The sequence below is a fragment of the Stegodyphus dumicola genome, chromosome 1 (assembly GCF_044657685.1).
Source record: "Stegodyphus dumicola isolate Sdum_Otavi_A_Nest chromosome 1, ASM4465768v1".
Taxonomy (NCBI): Eukaryota; Metazoa; Arthropoda; class Arachnida; order Araneae; family Eresidae; genus Stegodyphus; species Stegodyphus dumicola.
Genome location: NC_140768.1, coordinates 113,519,164 through 113,535,909, shown reverse-complemented (window position 1 = coordinate 113,535,909; position 16,746 = coordinate 113,519,164). Strand labels below are relative to the sequence as shown.

General features: G+C 31.0%; 1 protein-coding gene across 4 annotated transcripts in view; it reads right to left on the bottom strand.

The window, feature by feature from the left end:
• Positions 1 to 16,746, bottom strand: part of LOC118184166 (sulfate transporter-like) — a 257,622-nt gene that overhangs the window by 86,358 nt on the left and 154,518 nt on the right. For 2 of the 4 annotated variants that reach the window (XM_085819539.1, XM_085819545.1), the window contains 3 exons: positions 5,433 to 5,851; positions 3,774 to 3,939; positions 2,600 to 2,710 (listed from right to left, as the gene is read on the bottom strand). In XM_085819539.1, the coding sequence (XP_085675665.1) occupies positions 2,600 to 2,710; positions 3,774 to 3,939; positions 5,433 to 5,851 (696 nt within the window). Of the gene's footprint in view, positions 1 to 2,599; positions 2,711 to 3,773; positions 3,940 to 5,432; positions 5,852 to 16,746 lie in introns of those variants that run through there. The other 2 variants (XM_085819555.1, XM_085819550.1) reach the window with 2 other exon arrangements.

The window sequence follows — 16,746 nt, the reverse complement described above, 5'->3', positions numbered from 1 at the left end:
CCTGGGCCTAAAGATCCTCAATGTAGTCCCCTGCTACTGTCACAACACGCTGCCAACGATGTGGTAAGTGCTGAATACCATCAGCCTCAACATTTGCTGCCCCACGTGTGAATCGGGTCATCTGTGTGCGCACAGCATTAGCAATGTCCTCTCGTGTTGCAAACCACCTACCACGAATTGGTTCTTTAATCTTGGGAATGAGATCAAAGTCACAGGACAAAATGTCAGGAGAGTACGGTGGGTGCTCCAATTTTTCCTATCCTTAAGGTCGGAGTAGCTGCTGTACACACTCTGCGGCTAATCTTTGGAATATGGTAACAGGTAGTTTGGCGACATTTTGGTAAGGCGATAAAGGTTACTAGCTAGGACTTTAGCAACGTACATGCATACAGTCAAGAGTGTGTGCAATGCCATTGTGCAATTCTGGGATGTTTTTTTAAGTGAAAATAGGTCGACGTGTACATGGATGATACCGTGTATGTATAATTCTTAAAAACGCAGCAAACAGCGGGCGATTCTGCACTTTCTCACAATTTCGCACCTAATCTTCGTCATGATTAAGCACTTTTGTTCCATAAAAGTTCTAGCATATGCGTAATTCGACTAGCAAATTGTTGGAAAAAAATGTTGAGTAAAAGAAAGAGAGAGAAAAAAAAAAAAAAAAAAAGACTTTACTTCGTGAAAACAAAATGGCGTCCAAACAAAAACTAGCAGGTTGCTGTAGCAGGGTTGGTCGCCAAATTTTCGCCAAAAAATCACCAAGTTACCATAATCTAAAGATTAACTCACTCTGCTTTATGTGGTCTTACATTGTCGTGCAGAATTATTGCACTGTCCACAAGATCCGGACGTTTATCCCGAACGCCAAGTCGTACCTGTTGCACCAGGAAGTCCCTGTAGTACTGTGCGGTCACTGTTCTGCCATGAGGAACAAAGTGGCAAACAATGACACACCTGACATCATACGCGACGATCACCATCAATTTGACTGAGGCAGACTTTCTGCTGTCTTGGTGATCTAGGATGTCGCCACTCCGCGGACTGATGTTTCAGTTCTGGTTCGTATGCCCTGGACCAAAATTAATCGCTGGAGATTATTCGTGACAGGAATTGATCGTCGTGCTGTACCCAGCATTCAGAGTGGTCAGAGCATATTGCATAGCGCACCCACCTTTGAACTTCTATCAGTGCGTGTGGTACCCACCGCGAAGCAATTTTGCATAGCTGTAGCTCATTACGCAATATCCTGTTGACGGTGCATTTCTCGATGCCACTTGCCCTCTCTAACTCCAGTAACGTTCATTGTCTGTCTTCATCCATGAGGTGCTCAATGATGGCATGTGCCAAGACGGTCCGCACACTCACGGATCATCCCGAACGTTGCTCATCACTGGTTGACACACGTCCTTGCTGAAACTTTCCTACCCAGCGTGCTATTGTACGATATGGTAGGGCATTCTTCCCAAGGGCTTCTACTAATTCACTGTGACATTCCATGGCATTTCTCCCTCGGAGAACGGCTATTTTGATGTAAGTGCCCTGCTCAACACGGGTTACTTCCATCTCGCATGATGCTCACCAACCGACTGATTTCAGAGCCCTCACTACCACAGAGCCATCTGTTGTTCTACATACACACTATGCCTGCAGAACTTCCACACAACACATATACGTTTTGTGATCCGTTCACATATCTACACGAAAAAATAGTTGCCATGACTTTTGTCCCAACCCTCGTATATATAATAATTATTTACTATCGTAAAAGTATTATAATAATATTATTAGAATTCATTACACTAATACCATAATAAAAATTGCACAATAAAATATAAAAATTAACAATAGTTTTTAATTACTTAAAAACTGTTATACAACTGCAATTTATTATTAAATTATGCCTATATAATAAAATTAAGTTTCAAAGACACTCTTATTTTATCAATATATGAATGAAAAAATAAATGGACAAAATTAAACACAATGTAACAAAACAGCTAATTACAAATTATGATTATAGTTTAGCTCAGATTACTTAAAAGTAATTTTTATCTTAACTCTGTGGTCTTTGAATGCTGCAAAAATAAACATGGAAAAATAAATAAAGAAAAAAAATCCCAACTGCATGATCCATGCCCATCCTCCATATTTCATGTATAAAACAGTCTGAATGGTGCATTCACATTTGCATGCATGGTTGCAGCAGCCAAACTGTATGGTAATAGATGTAGAAGATTCATAAATGGAAGTTTCAGGAAAGGCTTCTGGCCAGACGACAGGATATACTTCCTATCTAATAAATGACGATAATACTACCAAATTTCAACCCCCCTATTTTCCATACTCTTAGCTTTTCAGGATTGAATATATTTATGCAATATATTTATATTGTTCTTTACAAGACTTTGTGGAACTTCAGTAACTTATAATTTATTTTTTTACTTTTTATACTCTTCACAGGCACATATCTTACTCTTATTTGAATGTTTAAAGACTTCTTAAAATTATTTAATCACAACTAATTATAAAAGAGATCTGATCTAAATTTAGTTCATTTAGGAACACATGGATAAAAATATTTTTCAACAATTGGTCTTACCTATTGAAATATGTCTTGATGTACCAAGAAGAAAATAAATAATTACAGGAAAAAATGAAACATATAATCCATTTTCTGGTCGCAGAGCTGCCAAGACTCCATAAGCCATACCTAAAAGTAAAGCAGTAGTCTTATAATGAATATACTGTACTAATATGTTAAAGCATACAATCAGGAGTATAACTCCATATTCTAAATTATAGTTATTTATTAAGAGTTCGAATTTAACAATTAACATCCCTAAAAAAGTACCTGACAAAACTTTTGAAGATTCTAAAAATACTGAAAAAGATTATGATTATTGCAAAAACAGTTGAATCATAACTGCTAATATAATAATAATAATGTTCCATGATTCAAAACATGAAACTTCATTACAGGAACAATCTAGATTTCTTTAACATGATTATTTTGAAATTGTTGGCAAGCAATAAAAATATAGAAAATAGTTTTTAATTACTAAAAGAAATTAAACTGATAAATGATGTGAAGCAGGAATACATAAGATCACACTTTTCCCAGTACTATCTATATAAATGATAAAATGTGATCAAATATCCATAATACAGATTTTCTTGATACCAATTTAAAATGTACTTCAACTATCATTAAGAAGTATTTTTTGAAACACATGGCTTAAAATATTATATACTTTTCATAACTGTTGCAATTCAACCTTATACAGTCTGAATGCATTTTAAGTAACAAAAATAAAGAGGTCTAACTTCTTCAGTTTCTATTGTTGCCACCTAAATTTAAGAACAGAACTAGAAGAAAGTGGACTTCTGTCATTTTGGCTTTGAGGTGCTTTTCATAGAAACTATCAATCAATGGACTGAATTTTACACATTTAAAAATTCAAGTTGGTGCACATTATTTAACCAGCACAGTACACCATTTTTTATAATGAATCTGATAAATCTTTCATTGAATATAGCTTCACAAATATGCTTATAATGCAAAGCAATTAATAAAAAATTTTTAAATGTATTGGTACAATAAATGGGAAAAATTCAGCAATTTAAGTAACAACTAATTGCATCTAATTAGTATACAATATATATAAAATCCTACTTCTCCAGGTTTTTTCTTTTTCTTTTTTTACAAAAATAATAAAAAGAGAACAACAAAAAAATTTGGCAACTATAAGAAGTTATGCTAATAAAAGAATCACCTTGAGGTATATGTAGGATAGCTATAGTAAAGCCAGATATTACATCTGGCAGCAGATATTCAAGTTTATATTTAGGTAACCATGATAGAACTGGCAAAACAGAAGTGATGAAAGATATGAAGCAGGTCAAACTGCAGGCACATCGTGATCGCACATAGTTCGCAGCCTAATAAAAAGAATATATATATATATATATATAAATATAAAATGATCAGTTTTTTGAAAAATTCATAATTTCACTTCTTTGGAAATATATGAAACATTTTTACTTATTATTATTATTAATAAATGATGATTATGTTATTCTAAATCCTAATTATGTTATCGAACCTCAATATTTTAGTAACAGTTTGGAGTGATGCATATGAACCAATAAGTAATTTTCAATTGGACTCTTTTATTGGTATTATTATCCCAATTATTATTTATTTACTAAAGTATTTTATTTGATGCTTGTCTTAAGAATTTAAAATACATTTTTCTTATACAGATGGGAGGAGGAAAGCTGAGAATGTATTTAAAAAAAAAAAGAGCTTTCCTTAATTGAAAATGAAAATATTTGATTAATTGTGTGTATTAAGCCCAAAACATAAATGAAATATTAATATAAACTTTTAATATAACTGATATTTAGAAATCAGTTTGCATCTAAAACATTTGGAATAAACAGTAAATTTTAAACTGAAGTATAATATAAACATGTGACAATTTTATCTCATCTTTATATATATATATAATTTAATTAAAATGCTTAGAAAATCCAGAATTTAAGTATATAAATGTTGTTTCATAAAAGTACTTTTAAATGAATGAATGGAAATGTTTAAGAGTAACAAATACCTTAATTTATTCAGAAGATTTATACAGGCAGGTGAGAAATATTTGTACACAGTCTTTCTAATATTTTTTTTAAAACGATTCATTATGGTTGTCAGTAAGAAACTTGGTCAGGATTAATTCTGTTTGTCGTGTCTAATCTCACTTGTCTGACATAATCAAAACAAGCCCACAAATTTAATGCTACTTAGAATACATAAATCTGATTCAAAATTAAATGCTTACCACTTTCTATTTATTTTGTGGCACACTTCCCAACTCACAGTGAGCTAAAAATAGCATGAGCTGAGTCTAGCAGATCACAGCACGTCTGGTACAGTACATTTAAAACTGCCATAAAAAAATCATATCAAAAATTCAAATTTAAATTCTTTTCCAATTGAATGATTTCTATAGTTATTCACATTATGAAGCGATTTAAAATTATTCCTTGACAGCAAATTAAATTTCGCGGCACGATTGTGTAAACATTCAAACGGTCACTGCGCAAGCTTTTCACCAAAACTTCTTCGAATTATATCTTTCTAAACATACATGGCACACGACAGTTGAAATAATTAATACTTCATGGAATAAAAATATAGTAGATTTTTTTTTTCCTCCTTAAAGAAAAACTGGAATTTCTTTACTTATCAAGCACTTTAGCTTCTATGATATACGAACTTCAGGTACACATTACAATTCGATACATATACTAGACCTGACAGACAGCTGTTCACAGATATTTAATTATCTTAAAACAAAAATTAATTTTATTAAATTCTCTCACAACAAGGAAAAATAATTCACGATTAATTTGGAAGAAAACAGAGTGAAAGTTACCTTTTGGGATATAGTTTCTGACGGTAATACCCCATATTTTTTATTGATGTATGAATTATCTATCGGAAATCTATGAATGGATATTCGAGATTCGCTCTTCGTTCGACGTAAACTATTAGAGCAGACGCTGCCGTTCATGCTGGACCTTCGATGTTTCCAGCCTCGTTCAAGGTCAGAAGGTGACAATGAAAATCCCATATTGTAAAATGCTCGGTCATCGTGTTGGAGTTCGTCACTCCTTTTATCTTGTGACGATTTCCGTCGCAAACTGGTATTCGTTGATCTTGATGCATAATTGAAAGATGAGCACTGCTGCCGCTCTCCTTGTTCTGATTCCACAACGGGGCTGCTTTCACTCCTGGCGGCGCCAGGAGTTGATAGAATTCGAATTCTTTCGGAATCAGCAACAGGATCGCCCCCTAGGAAGTAAACGTGTTTTCAATGAAATATGACTGCTCAAAAGTTTTCGTACTTAAATACACAGATTTTACTGTCTAATATTAAAAATGCAAGAATGCCTAATCTTCAGAAATTAATTAATAAGCAATAATAAAAATACGTAAAATGACTGTAACGTTTAAATTATACGCAGAAAATTTTAAAATAAAATTTTGAAGTTAAAATTCATCAAAAAATAGAAAACAAATAAGTTGGCAACACAGCACGTACCGAAGAGAGATGAAATACAAATCTTTTTCACGCGATTTCATTATTTCCATTTTAAATAAATAGTACTAATTTGTACTTATTGAAATAGTACTAATTGTAAGCAAAGTAATCGATAATTTTAATCATAATATTTTAATAATAAATATATTTTACACTCTACACTACACTAAATTAAATTTTAGCTTAATATTTTTCAAACAGAATTTTAAAGGAAAAAATAAATAAATGGTGTTAATTCAAGAGAAAAAGTTCTGCACGTTTTGAAAGATTTCGACGCAGGTTTTTCTGAAAATTATGAGATTACTTTTTAATAACGTATACGTAAAACAAAACCATGTATAAAAAAGCTTACCGATAGTGTGCTTATCTCGTAAAATATAATAAAGGCCGCAGATTAAAAAGATAATAAACTGAACTTTTATGCAATCTGTTTAATCACTTTAAAAATTTTTTAATCGCATTAAAAGTTACTTATATCAAAACTTTTTCCAATGTACACAGATTTTAATCGTGAACAATTAATTAACAAAGCTGAATAATTTAAATAATCTTAATTATCTGTAAGATCAATAATATTTCATGAACTTGAATAATTGGAGTTTAATAAACGGTTATATAACTTTTCATATTGTTCCCACTAAATATTATCGCTTAGTATTATTTTAAAAGAAGTTAAATAATGAAGGATCTGCGCGTATGCATGTTAGTCGCATTTTGAAAAAATGACTGTGCCTAGAGGCATTAAATTTTGAATACGGTAGTCCTCCACCGGAACATGTTTAAATTTCATATTTTGTAAAATTTTGATGAATTTTTTGAGAAATTTTGATGAATTTGATGGATTTTGATTAGCTAACTCAAGAATTTGAAAGAGAGAGCAACACTGCACGGAATGAAACATTTTTATCATCCATCATTATTATTTTAAACATCCAGTGCACGAGATTGTATATCGCAAATTCTAAAGATATGCTATTTTAGAAATAATAGAGTAATAATAAATAATAAGAGAATAATAGAGTAATTTTAGTAATAATAGATCTATAGTAATAATAAGAGATCACTCGTTGTGTAATTAATACCGATTCCGGCAATTATAGTATTGTTATACACTATATATTCTTGCTTCAAATCTGGGCATCAATTGAAAGCACGAGTCGTTTTTGTTTTTAAGACCTATTTTTATTCTACAGGGTTAACATTACCGAAACATGCAAAATATATACAATATTAATAATTTAATAAAAAAAAAATCTGAAATGTTTCAGATTTTAAATTACGTCCAAAGGGGCGTTTTTTAACATTTTGTGTGTTACCTTTCTTTATTAAATATCATGTTCCTCGCACTTAAACCATAAGATCCAGTGCAACAGCAATATCGCAAAATAGTTTTAAAACGAGCATATCTTTAGAATTTCCGATACAGAGACTCACGCGCTAGAGATAAAAATGTTTTTTCGGTACTTTTCCGTTTCGCCGGCGCAAATCTCGCCAAGCAGACTTTATTGGCGACAACATACAGTATACACATAAAAAATATTAAAAAAATTTTAGTTCTAAGAATTTTTTTTTGAAGGCATAAACATTTTAATATCGCTTAAAACTTTATAAAAAGACAATAAATAAAGGCAATAAATTTGTAAAAAGACATTAATTTAAGAATTTACTATGCTTTCATGGTTCAACATCCTAAGTCTCCGGTTCATATCATGTGACCCCAAACGATCTCATCTCACGTAAACTACTCTACAAAAATCTAATTCTATCAGTAATTATCTACACTAATTTCAAGTTAAATCTTAATTTGGAACACAAGTTAAAATGCAAGAAATATTTCAATGCGTACGAATAGCTTATTTAGAAATTATGTAAAACTGCAGTGCTTTACTTCACTAATGCATTCTCATTAGAATTGATAAATTTAACCCTTGACTTTCCTTTTCTATATTTTCGGCTTCGGGTAAGAGCTGTGATTGCATCCTAATTGACGTAATTACCGAAAATGGCCTTAGACACAAAACTGATATATCTGGTAAAAATTCTATGTAACTATATGCCAGTATTGAAAGAAACAATCAATCTGGTAAGAAAAAGCTGCGACTTGTTTTGAAAATGAGGCGTAAAAGGTTACCAGCGAGAATATTCGTTTGGCATCCGTTGTACCATTATTGGCGACTTTATCGCTTGCGCCGGCAAAACGGAAAAGTACCGTTTTTTCTGCACAACGTTGCCATTGCTCGCTTTGAAATCCTTGAGTTTGTTAATCAAAAATTCGTCAAAGTTTTAAAAAATAGGAAATCGATCATAAAACAAATTTCAAATTTCAAATTTGGTCTTCCACATGCTCATATTCGTTGGAGGATTACGTTATTCAAAATTCGATGACTCTATGTACCGTTGTTTTATCACGAGAAATATACATACATTTATGCAGATTTTTCATTATTTAATTTCTTCAAATATAATGCAGGACTCTAACATTTTGTGGCAACAGTTTGAAAAGTGAACCGACATTTATGAGTCCGACGCAAAATGCCAAAACGAAACTAATAGTCCTTCGGGATTCAAATCCCTTTGGACTAATAAAAACAAATTTGGGGCAAAAGTCCAACTTTACAAAAATTTTAGATAATTGTTACTTGTGACAATTAATATTTGACCCGCAACGAGGAAAAAAGGTGTAAAATATCATTAATCTTTTTCAAAAATTATTAAAATATCACTAATGAAATTCTTGCTCATCATAATTTTTTATGACAAGCTATGCCGTTTTCTTTTTAAAAATGGTGGGTACAATTATAAGCAACGCAAGACTTCAGCACGGAAGAAACTAACAAAACTAGTAAATAAAACAATGTTTCATATGCAGTAATTGAAAATAATAATTACTAGGAACAAAACAAAACAAAAAACCATGCAGATTAAACACATTATCAGAGTACTTCTTGCCACTCTCAATGGCTAATGCCGCAGACATTTATTGGGATCAAAAATAGTACATGCTTGTAGAGAGTAACGTGCTCCATCTATTAGTATTACTATATCTATGATTTTTAAATATTTTGTGACTTCGCTGTTGAATTGAATTGTATGTGTGTGTGGAATGGAATTTTATGTGCGAAGAACGTGATATTTAATAAATAAAGTTAACACACAAATCGTTAATTATAAAAAGATTTAAAAAAAAATGTTTTGCAAGCCATTTTTCTAAGAAAACTGAACACTGATATGATGAACTGAGATTAGACTTGGGAAAAAAATATAAATAAATGTTTGTGCCAACAACTTAACACTGCATACTGAGTTCAAAATATACGCTGATATGTTGCTTTTAAAATTTTTGTAATTTTACTGTTGAACTGCATATGGCGCAAGTATGAAGAAAATTATGCTTAACATAGCTAAAAAGACAAAAAGAAATGGGTTTAGCATTGAGTGAGGACAACAGCAGACCGAAGGTCCATGCAGACCGGTGGATTGCGAGCTCACCCAATGCGTAAAAAACCTTAACAAATCCTTGGCGGTCGGAAATTGGGCGATCGCCAATGAGTTGAAATCTGAACTTTAGACTCCCCCCCTTTTTTTTTTGCTTTCACAAATAATATTTATTTGCCTCAAAAAGTAATTTAAAAATTAACCCAAATGTTTTTAAAATAAAGTATTCAAACAGTATTTTTAAATTAAAATTTTAATGAGATTGAGTGGTACTGCTTTTTATTATTGCAGATATACTTGATAAGACTTTACGAATGAAATTTGAATTCTCTTGTCGTTGCTTTTTTTTTTTCCCCCTCGACACATACAACTGAGATCCCTGTTTCATATACCTGCAAATGGTAAAAGTGCCAACACGGCTTTTTTGACAAGTTAGAATATTCATTGTTTAAACTGCATCTGAATTCCACTAACGGCATTCATTTAAATTTTTCTCGCAACAAGGTATTTAAATGTCATTTAAATAAAAGTTTCGCATTCTTCCGCTGACATGGTCGAAGGTCGTTTTGACTTATTGGATAATATTTCTTCTCTACAAAGCTTAGTTATTTAAATTTTTTTAGTTATGAGCTAATATTGATGCATTTCCTTAGATGGAATTATTCATGATAAATTAAATTATTAATCCATTATTATCCTAAATTCATGATTATTCTCGATAAAGATTATCCACAGAGGCCATAGGAATTAATCTGGTTGAAACTCTCAATTTATTGAATCTTTGATCCACCAGCTGATTTCCGGCTTCTCCTGAATATCAAGGCTTCGATAATCCTATCCGTTGGAACCTCAGGAATCAAGTTGGTTCTTTTGAACAAAGTTGCATTCAAATTTTCTGATTCCGCATAATGTATTTCCGGTTTTTGAAAGTTTATGTTACAATAATCCTATCCATCGGAGCTTCGCGAAACAATCTGGCTAAAGCTCCATTGCATTTTCTGATTTGGAACGTGCAAAAATTTCCGGCTCTCCTGAGAATCAAAACGCATACACATTGAAAAGTCTACGAGGATTGAGATGACGATATTAAAGCAATCTGGAAATAGCTGGATAATAGCCGAAAGATGATTTTCGGCAATATTCTGGACAATGGGTACATTATCTAAAGAAATGCATTGAGATGAGAAAGAATCATATTAAAATGTTCTGAATAATTAAGCTTTTCACGGAGAGAAAAAATTAACCAACTACCTACATTATTTATACGAAATTAAATAGATTTCTAAATGCATTTATATACATACGAGATTATCCTCTCATTGCTTATTATACAAATTATGTTAGTAATATCTTATTTTTACAAAGCTTATTACTGCTTCACAATGCACAATCTCCTTATTAAATTACAGATATAATAATTAAAAAAACTACCACCTGAAAACTTCAGATTACAATCTAACATCCTAAAGGCGGGTTTCAATAAAATAAAAAAAATAAATAAATAAATAAATAAATAAATAAAAAAATTCAAAATGTTAAAAATATTTCGAATGTAAAAATCATATTAAAGAAATTCAATGTGGATAGCACATGACTTCCTTGTACGGCCTATTAAATCATACATATTTTTTACTGCACTTTATTTAAACTTATTTCTTCGAATTATTCTAAATTAATTAACTGATGACTCAAGGCAAATTGAAAATGACATCCAAAATTGTAAGTTCTGCAATTAAATATCCCGGACAATTTTTGTGGGTAGGATACGAAATGCGCCAAATTTGATCGAAGATCCCCGTCCCCCGCTTATCTAATCCACGAAATGCGCGTCGTTTCCTGTCCCCTATTTCTTTCCCAAGAAGATTGGGTGCTACAAAAAGTCATTTATCGCCATTAATGGGACATTCTATTGAGACTGCAAGCCTTTATTTACATTTATCAATATTGTAAAAATTGTGCATGCAAAACAAATATTAATTTAAAGTCTGGCGTGTGCTAAAGTAAAAATAAATTTCTTTTACACTCATTTTAAAGTTTTATGATGCTTAAAGGAATGATGAGCCAGATCTTTTTTATTCTCTGTAAGAATTAAAAACTTTCCAAGTTGTAGATTTTAGTCGCTGATATATATTTTGAATAGTAAAATTGATAGATTAATGACATACACAAAACTGATACATAATCAACCTATAAAATACCGGATTTGTAGCTCACCTTAAATAAGTTTCTTGTCTAGATAAATATTTACAAATCTTCTTAGATAGCAGAATGGTTTTAACTTTCAAATTTACCATTTTAGGTAAACAGTTCTAATTTAATTTAAAAAATTCTCTGTATTAAATCTAAAAATTGGACTTCTTAAGTCGTTCTAAATTCACACTAATATTATTGCAATATATTCCTGTATTAAGCTTTCCATTTTTAGTCATTGAAGTTATTTTAAGGTTATTTAACTTAACTTTGTTACAAATTCCATATTTTAATACTAGAAACGTTTAAATATTTATTCAGTTTTCCACCTGATGTACTTTGGCATACATTTAATTTCTAATACACATTTAATTAATAATTATGAGCGTCAGCAGAATTTTCATAATTAACCCCCAAAAAAAATTTAAACTCCCTCATATTCATATCCTGGATTTTCAGTTCCCTTTTAATCCATTTCTTTTTCACATATTGTTGCACTGTACTCAAGTTTTCATGTATGTAGAATTTATATACTTTGTATTGTATTTATGCCAATTTATATTTAATTGATAATTTTTACAAATTCTTGCATCACACCTCTAATTGACAGAAGATGTTTCTAACACATAGGCAAAGCTTAATCTTCAGCATGTAGCTTATTTTCTAACCTTCAGGCTGAATTATTTGTAAAATTAATTACTTGAAATTATTTGTTAACAAAGATGGTCGCTAAATCACGCTAATAATATTTCTAACTGTTGCAATTTATAATGCAATGAGTTCATATGATTTATAACATCATCCATTTATAATTTTTTCAGCAGTATTGAAATTAATAGCTGATACTGATAATGTTATACATTTAGATTACAATGATTTATATTGCCATTGCCTTCTTCACTCATGCTTTTATGCTACATTCCTAATATTTCATAATGGCATACAGGTAAGTTTAACTCATTCATTAAACATGTAACTCTCTAATTCAGCCCACTTTTGTTCTTACGTGTGCTGTATCTTCTATTTTCTTTAATATATTGTTCAGCCTAATTTCAAAAGGTCTTACGATCAAGCAGAAAAGTCACTAAACATTGGTAGTTCGACCCGAGTTTCCAGTCCCACCCTACTAAAAATGCCCCATAGAAACCAGTAAAACTTTTTATGGGTACCCATAAGATTTTATGGGTTTTTATTGACTTTTACTGGTTTCTGTTGGTCTCTGTGGGTTTTTTTTACTGGTTTCAAAATGACCCATAGAAACCAGTAAAACTTTCTATTGGTACCTATAGAATTTTTGATGGTCTCTATTGACTTTTACTGGTTTCTATTGATCTCTGTGGGTTTTTCTTACTGGTATCAATTGACACCCATACAACCAACATTCAATGGCAGAACTTTGTACTGGTTTGTATAGGTTTATATTGACTTTTGCTGGTTTTCTTACTGGTATCAATATAATAATAAATCTTCTGTTGGTTTATATGGGTTTGTGCTATTTTTTTATCTGACGTTAATATACTTCTTGTAAACAATAAAATTAACAGAATGAAAATATGATCTCTTTAAGACCACCAGAGTAACCTGTAAACGCAGGCGGTCGTTTTAGAGAGGGTTTTTACTAAATATGCTATTTTTTTATTTAAATTTTTTTTTCGGAAACAATAACAGTAATCATATACACCACACACAACGAGGTCTCTCCAAGGCGACCAGCCGCAAATAAAAGTTCATCTTTGCAAGTGGTCGCCTTAGAGAGGTGATGCTCAATACCAATAGATACTCACGTTCTCAGAGATACGTTTATCTTTTAGAGGTGGTCGTCTTAGGGAGATTGCGTCTACGGAATGAATCTCTCTAAGGCGACCAGACACACTTGCAGAATTTTCTTTGTGAATGGTCGCCTTACAGAGGGAATATTCAATACCAAAGTCTACTTATGTTTTCAGAAATACTGGTTTCTTTCAGAGGCGGTCGTCTTAGGGAGGTGGTTTTTGCTACGAGTTGGTTCTCTGAATACACACACATAAGCACTTACATTTATGATATTACAAATAAACACCGGTATCAACCAACATCTCTTTAACGCGAACAAGTTCATTCACAATCGCAAAACTTTTCTCCCTGTTAACGCTGACGTGAAGAAAAAAATTCGCCCTTCCTCTCTCACTCTCAGAAGTTTCCCAAACAAGCAATATGGCGCCGCGCAAGTTATTGTTGTGTGATGGTGGTGTTATTTTCTTCGTGGTTGTAGTAATGCAATATATTATTTACTAGGATTTACTGTATTACAAATTTTACTATGTTTTACTGTTTAGAAATTAGTAATAAATAATAAAATACCAGCACTGACTATGAATATACCACTAAAGCCGTGCACGTGTAATCGTGTCTAATGTTTGAGAGAACGTTGCTGATAACTGACTAGTTGTGAAATGGAGTTTCTGAGCGTGAAATTGATTTTCCATCTTTACTTTTATCCTGAAAAACAATGTGCTTAAAGACTGAAAAGTGATAATTTCAGACTTGATACTTGATAATTTGGTTCATGATCAGATGCAGAAATATAGTTTTTGCATTCTACTGAAATTGTATATTTTGGAAAATTTATTTTTTTGATTACAGTTTAGAAATACTTTTTTAAAGCTTGTTCATGTAGATGCTTTATCATTTGAATATTATGTACTAATAAATTTGAGCATACCTTACTTAAAAATGATCTTGCATGATTCAATTTTGAATTTTTCGACTAATGTGATGTGGCCGAGCAAAAAGAATGTTTTTTTATGTTTTAAAAAATGTACTAATTATACTTCGCGAGCAAAAAAGGTAAGTTTTATTAATGAAATAAACATTGAAGTATTTAATGTGTTTATTACTTATTGAATGGGGTAGACAAGACATACCAAGCTTAAGGAATCTTTTTTCCACTACTAAAATTATGTGAAAATTTAGATGATCATAGTAGCTTACATTGTTTTTTCTTTTTGGTCTATTTTTCTTTACAAGTATGAGACTAGAACCACATTTTTACATTAAATATTTTGTTAAAACACATATAATCATTTTTATGCATGCTTTAATTTTCATTATTATTAGTTTGATGAAGAAAATTTCAAATGTGTTTTTCATAAATTGCTTTTGAAATAGAAATAGATTTGTGAATAAGATTTATGTAATATTAAATGTACTAGTCTTGGGAGTATAAAAAGTGAATTATTTATTTGAAAAAAATTACATTTAGTTGAAACCTCATATAGTGGTTATTTTCTTAAATGACCACCTCTGATAATGGCACATTTGTCAGGACAATAATTAAATAACAGGACTTAAAAATCATTCATAGTTTTGTCAGGCTACAGGAAACTTGCATTATCTCAAATTGTGGAGTTGATTGTTTTAGGAACGTTTTGCTGTATAATCAATTGACTTCGGTGTAGTAATTTTTACGTGGGTATGAATTTTGCAGAAGTAATTGAAAGTTTTTACGAGACAATTAAAACCAAAGCTTTTCGGATCATGAGTCTTATAAGGGCACTGTTATAGCATTGCTTTCAGATATAGTTAGAGTAAAATTTAAACATTATTTTCGGAAGCACTTCCACAGAGAATCTGGTTGTTCTCTGCGGATGAAAACCCATATAAATAAATCTTCTGTACAGCCTTATACAAATGCAGTTAAAATTACTGTCATTACAATTAAGTGAATATAGCCAAATTTGTTTACAAGAAGTTATTATTGCTAAATACTGCACTATATCAATTTCATTTAGCATTGTAATTTCAGAAAATGCTCAGCATGAGGTATTTTTATATTATATAATCTACTGTCAAAAACAATAGCTACCTTTTCAGTACTTTAAATTTTACTATTGAGAATTTTTATGGTTCAAAATAATATTTCTATACATTATTTCAAGTATTCTTTCTACAATAGAAATCTAAATAACTTGCACCTAAAACACTGACTCAAATTTATTCCAATAATGCATCGCTTTAATTAAATTTATGTTCCCTTGAGATGATATATGAAAAACCTTGTGTAATAGTAAATTATTAATATATATAGGTAAATAGTATTTTTATATATTTTTTCAGGTAAAGTGCAGAATCGCCCACTTATTTATTTGGCACTTTGTACAAAAGTAAAAGGAATTGGATTTTTGTCAATTTTCTTTTGACTTTTAAAGTGAAAATAGGTTGATGTGTACATGAATAAAGTCAAAGGAGTGCACAATGGCATTTTTGTGCAATTCTGAGATGTTTTTTTAAGTGAAAATAGGTCGATGTGTACGTGGATACCGAGTATGTGCAATTCTTAAAAACACGCCAAGCAGTGGGCGATTCTACACTTTCCCCATTTTTCTATAGGAATTTAGTTTCATTAAATTAGTTATTTAGTATAATTATGTGTATATGAGTATATTCATACTTATTCACATAGATGGAATTTTTACAGTACGAAAGTTTATCTTTTTTACATCAAGAACTACATATACTATAAATACCCATTATGTTATAGATTTTATTTATATAAAATCTGTGGAAGATTATATAGCACTAAAAGTGAGATACGGAATAAAACATTATACGCTATGAGATATTTTCTTAATTCCCGAACTGTGCGTTAAGAACTGGTATTTGTTGAAACTTGTAAATTTTTTAAAATTCATTTTGTTGCAATATAATTTATTGTATTTTGGGTACTATTAAGTTTATTATATGTTATCTTCATGTTTCATTTATCTTTTGAGAGATACAGGTAACATTCAAAGTATTGTAATAAGGGGTCGACACAGTGTTTGTATATTATTGTTTCTTCACTACATTATATTCTTGGATTCATCCTTTCTTCCACGCAAAACATCTATGTGTATGCATGTCATAATAAGCTGCAGGGTGTTACTATCATTGGTAAGCGAGCTTTAAGGGGATAGCAAGTATGCTAAATTTGAACTCTATGTTAAGTTTCTAATTTGCAAGTCCCGTATTCTTTTTGCTTGCTTGTTAATAATGTTTCTCT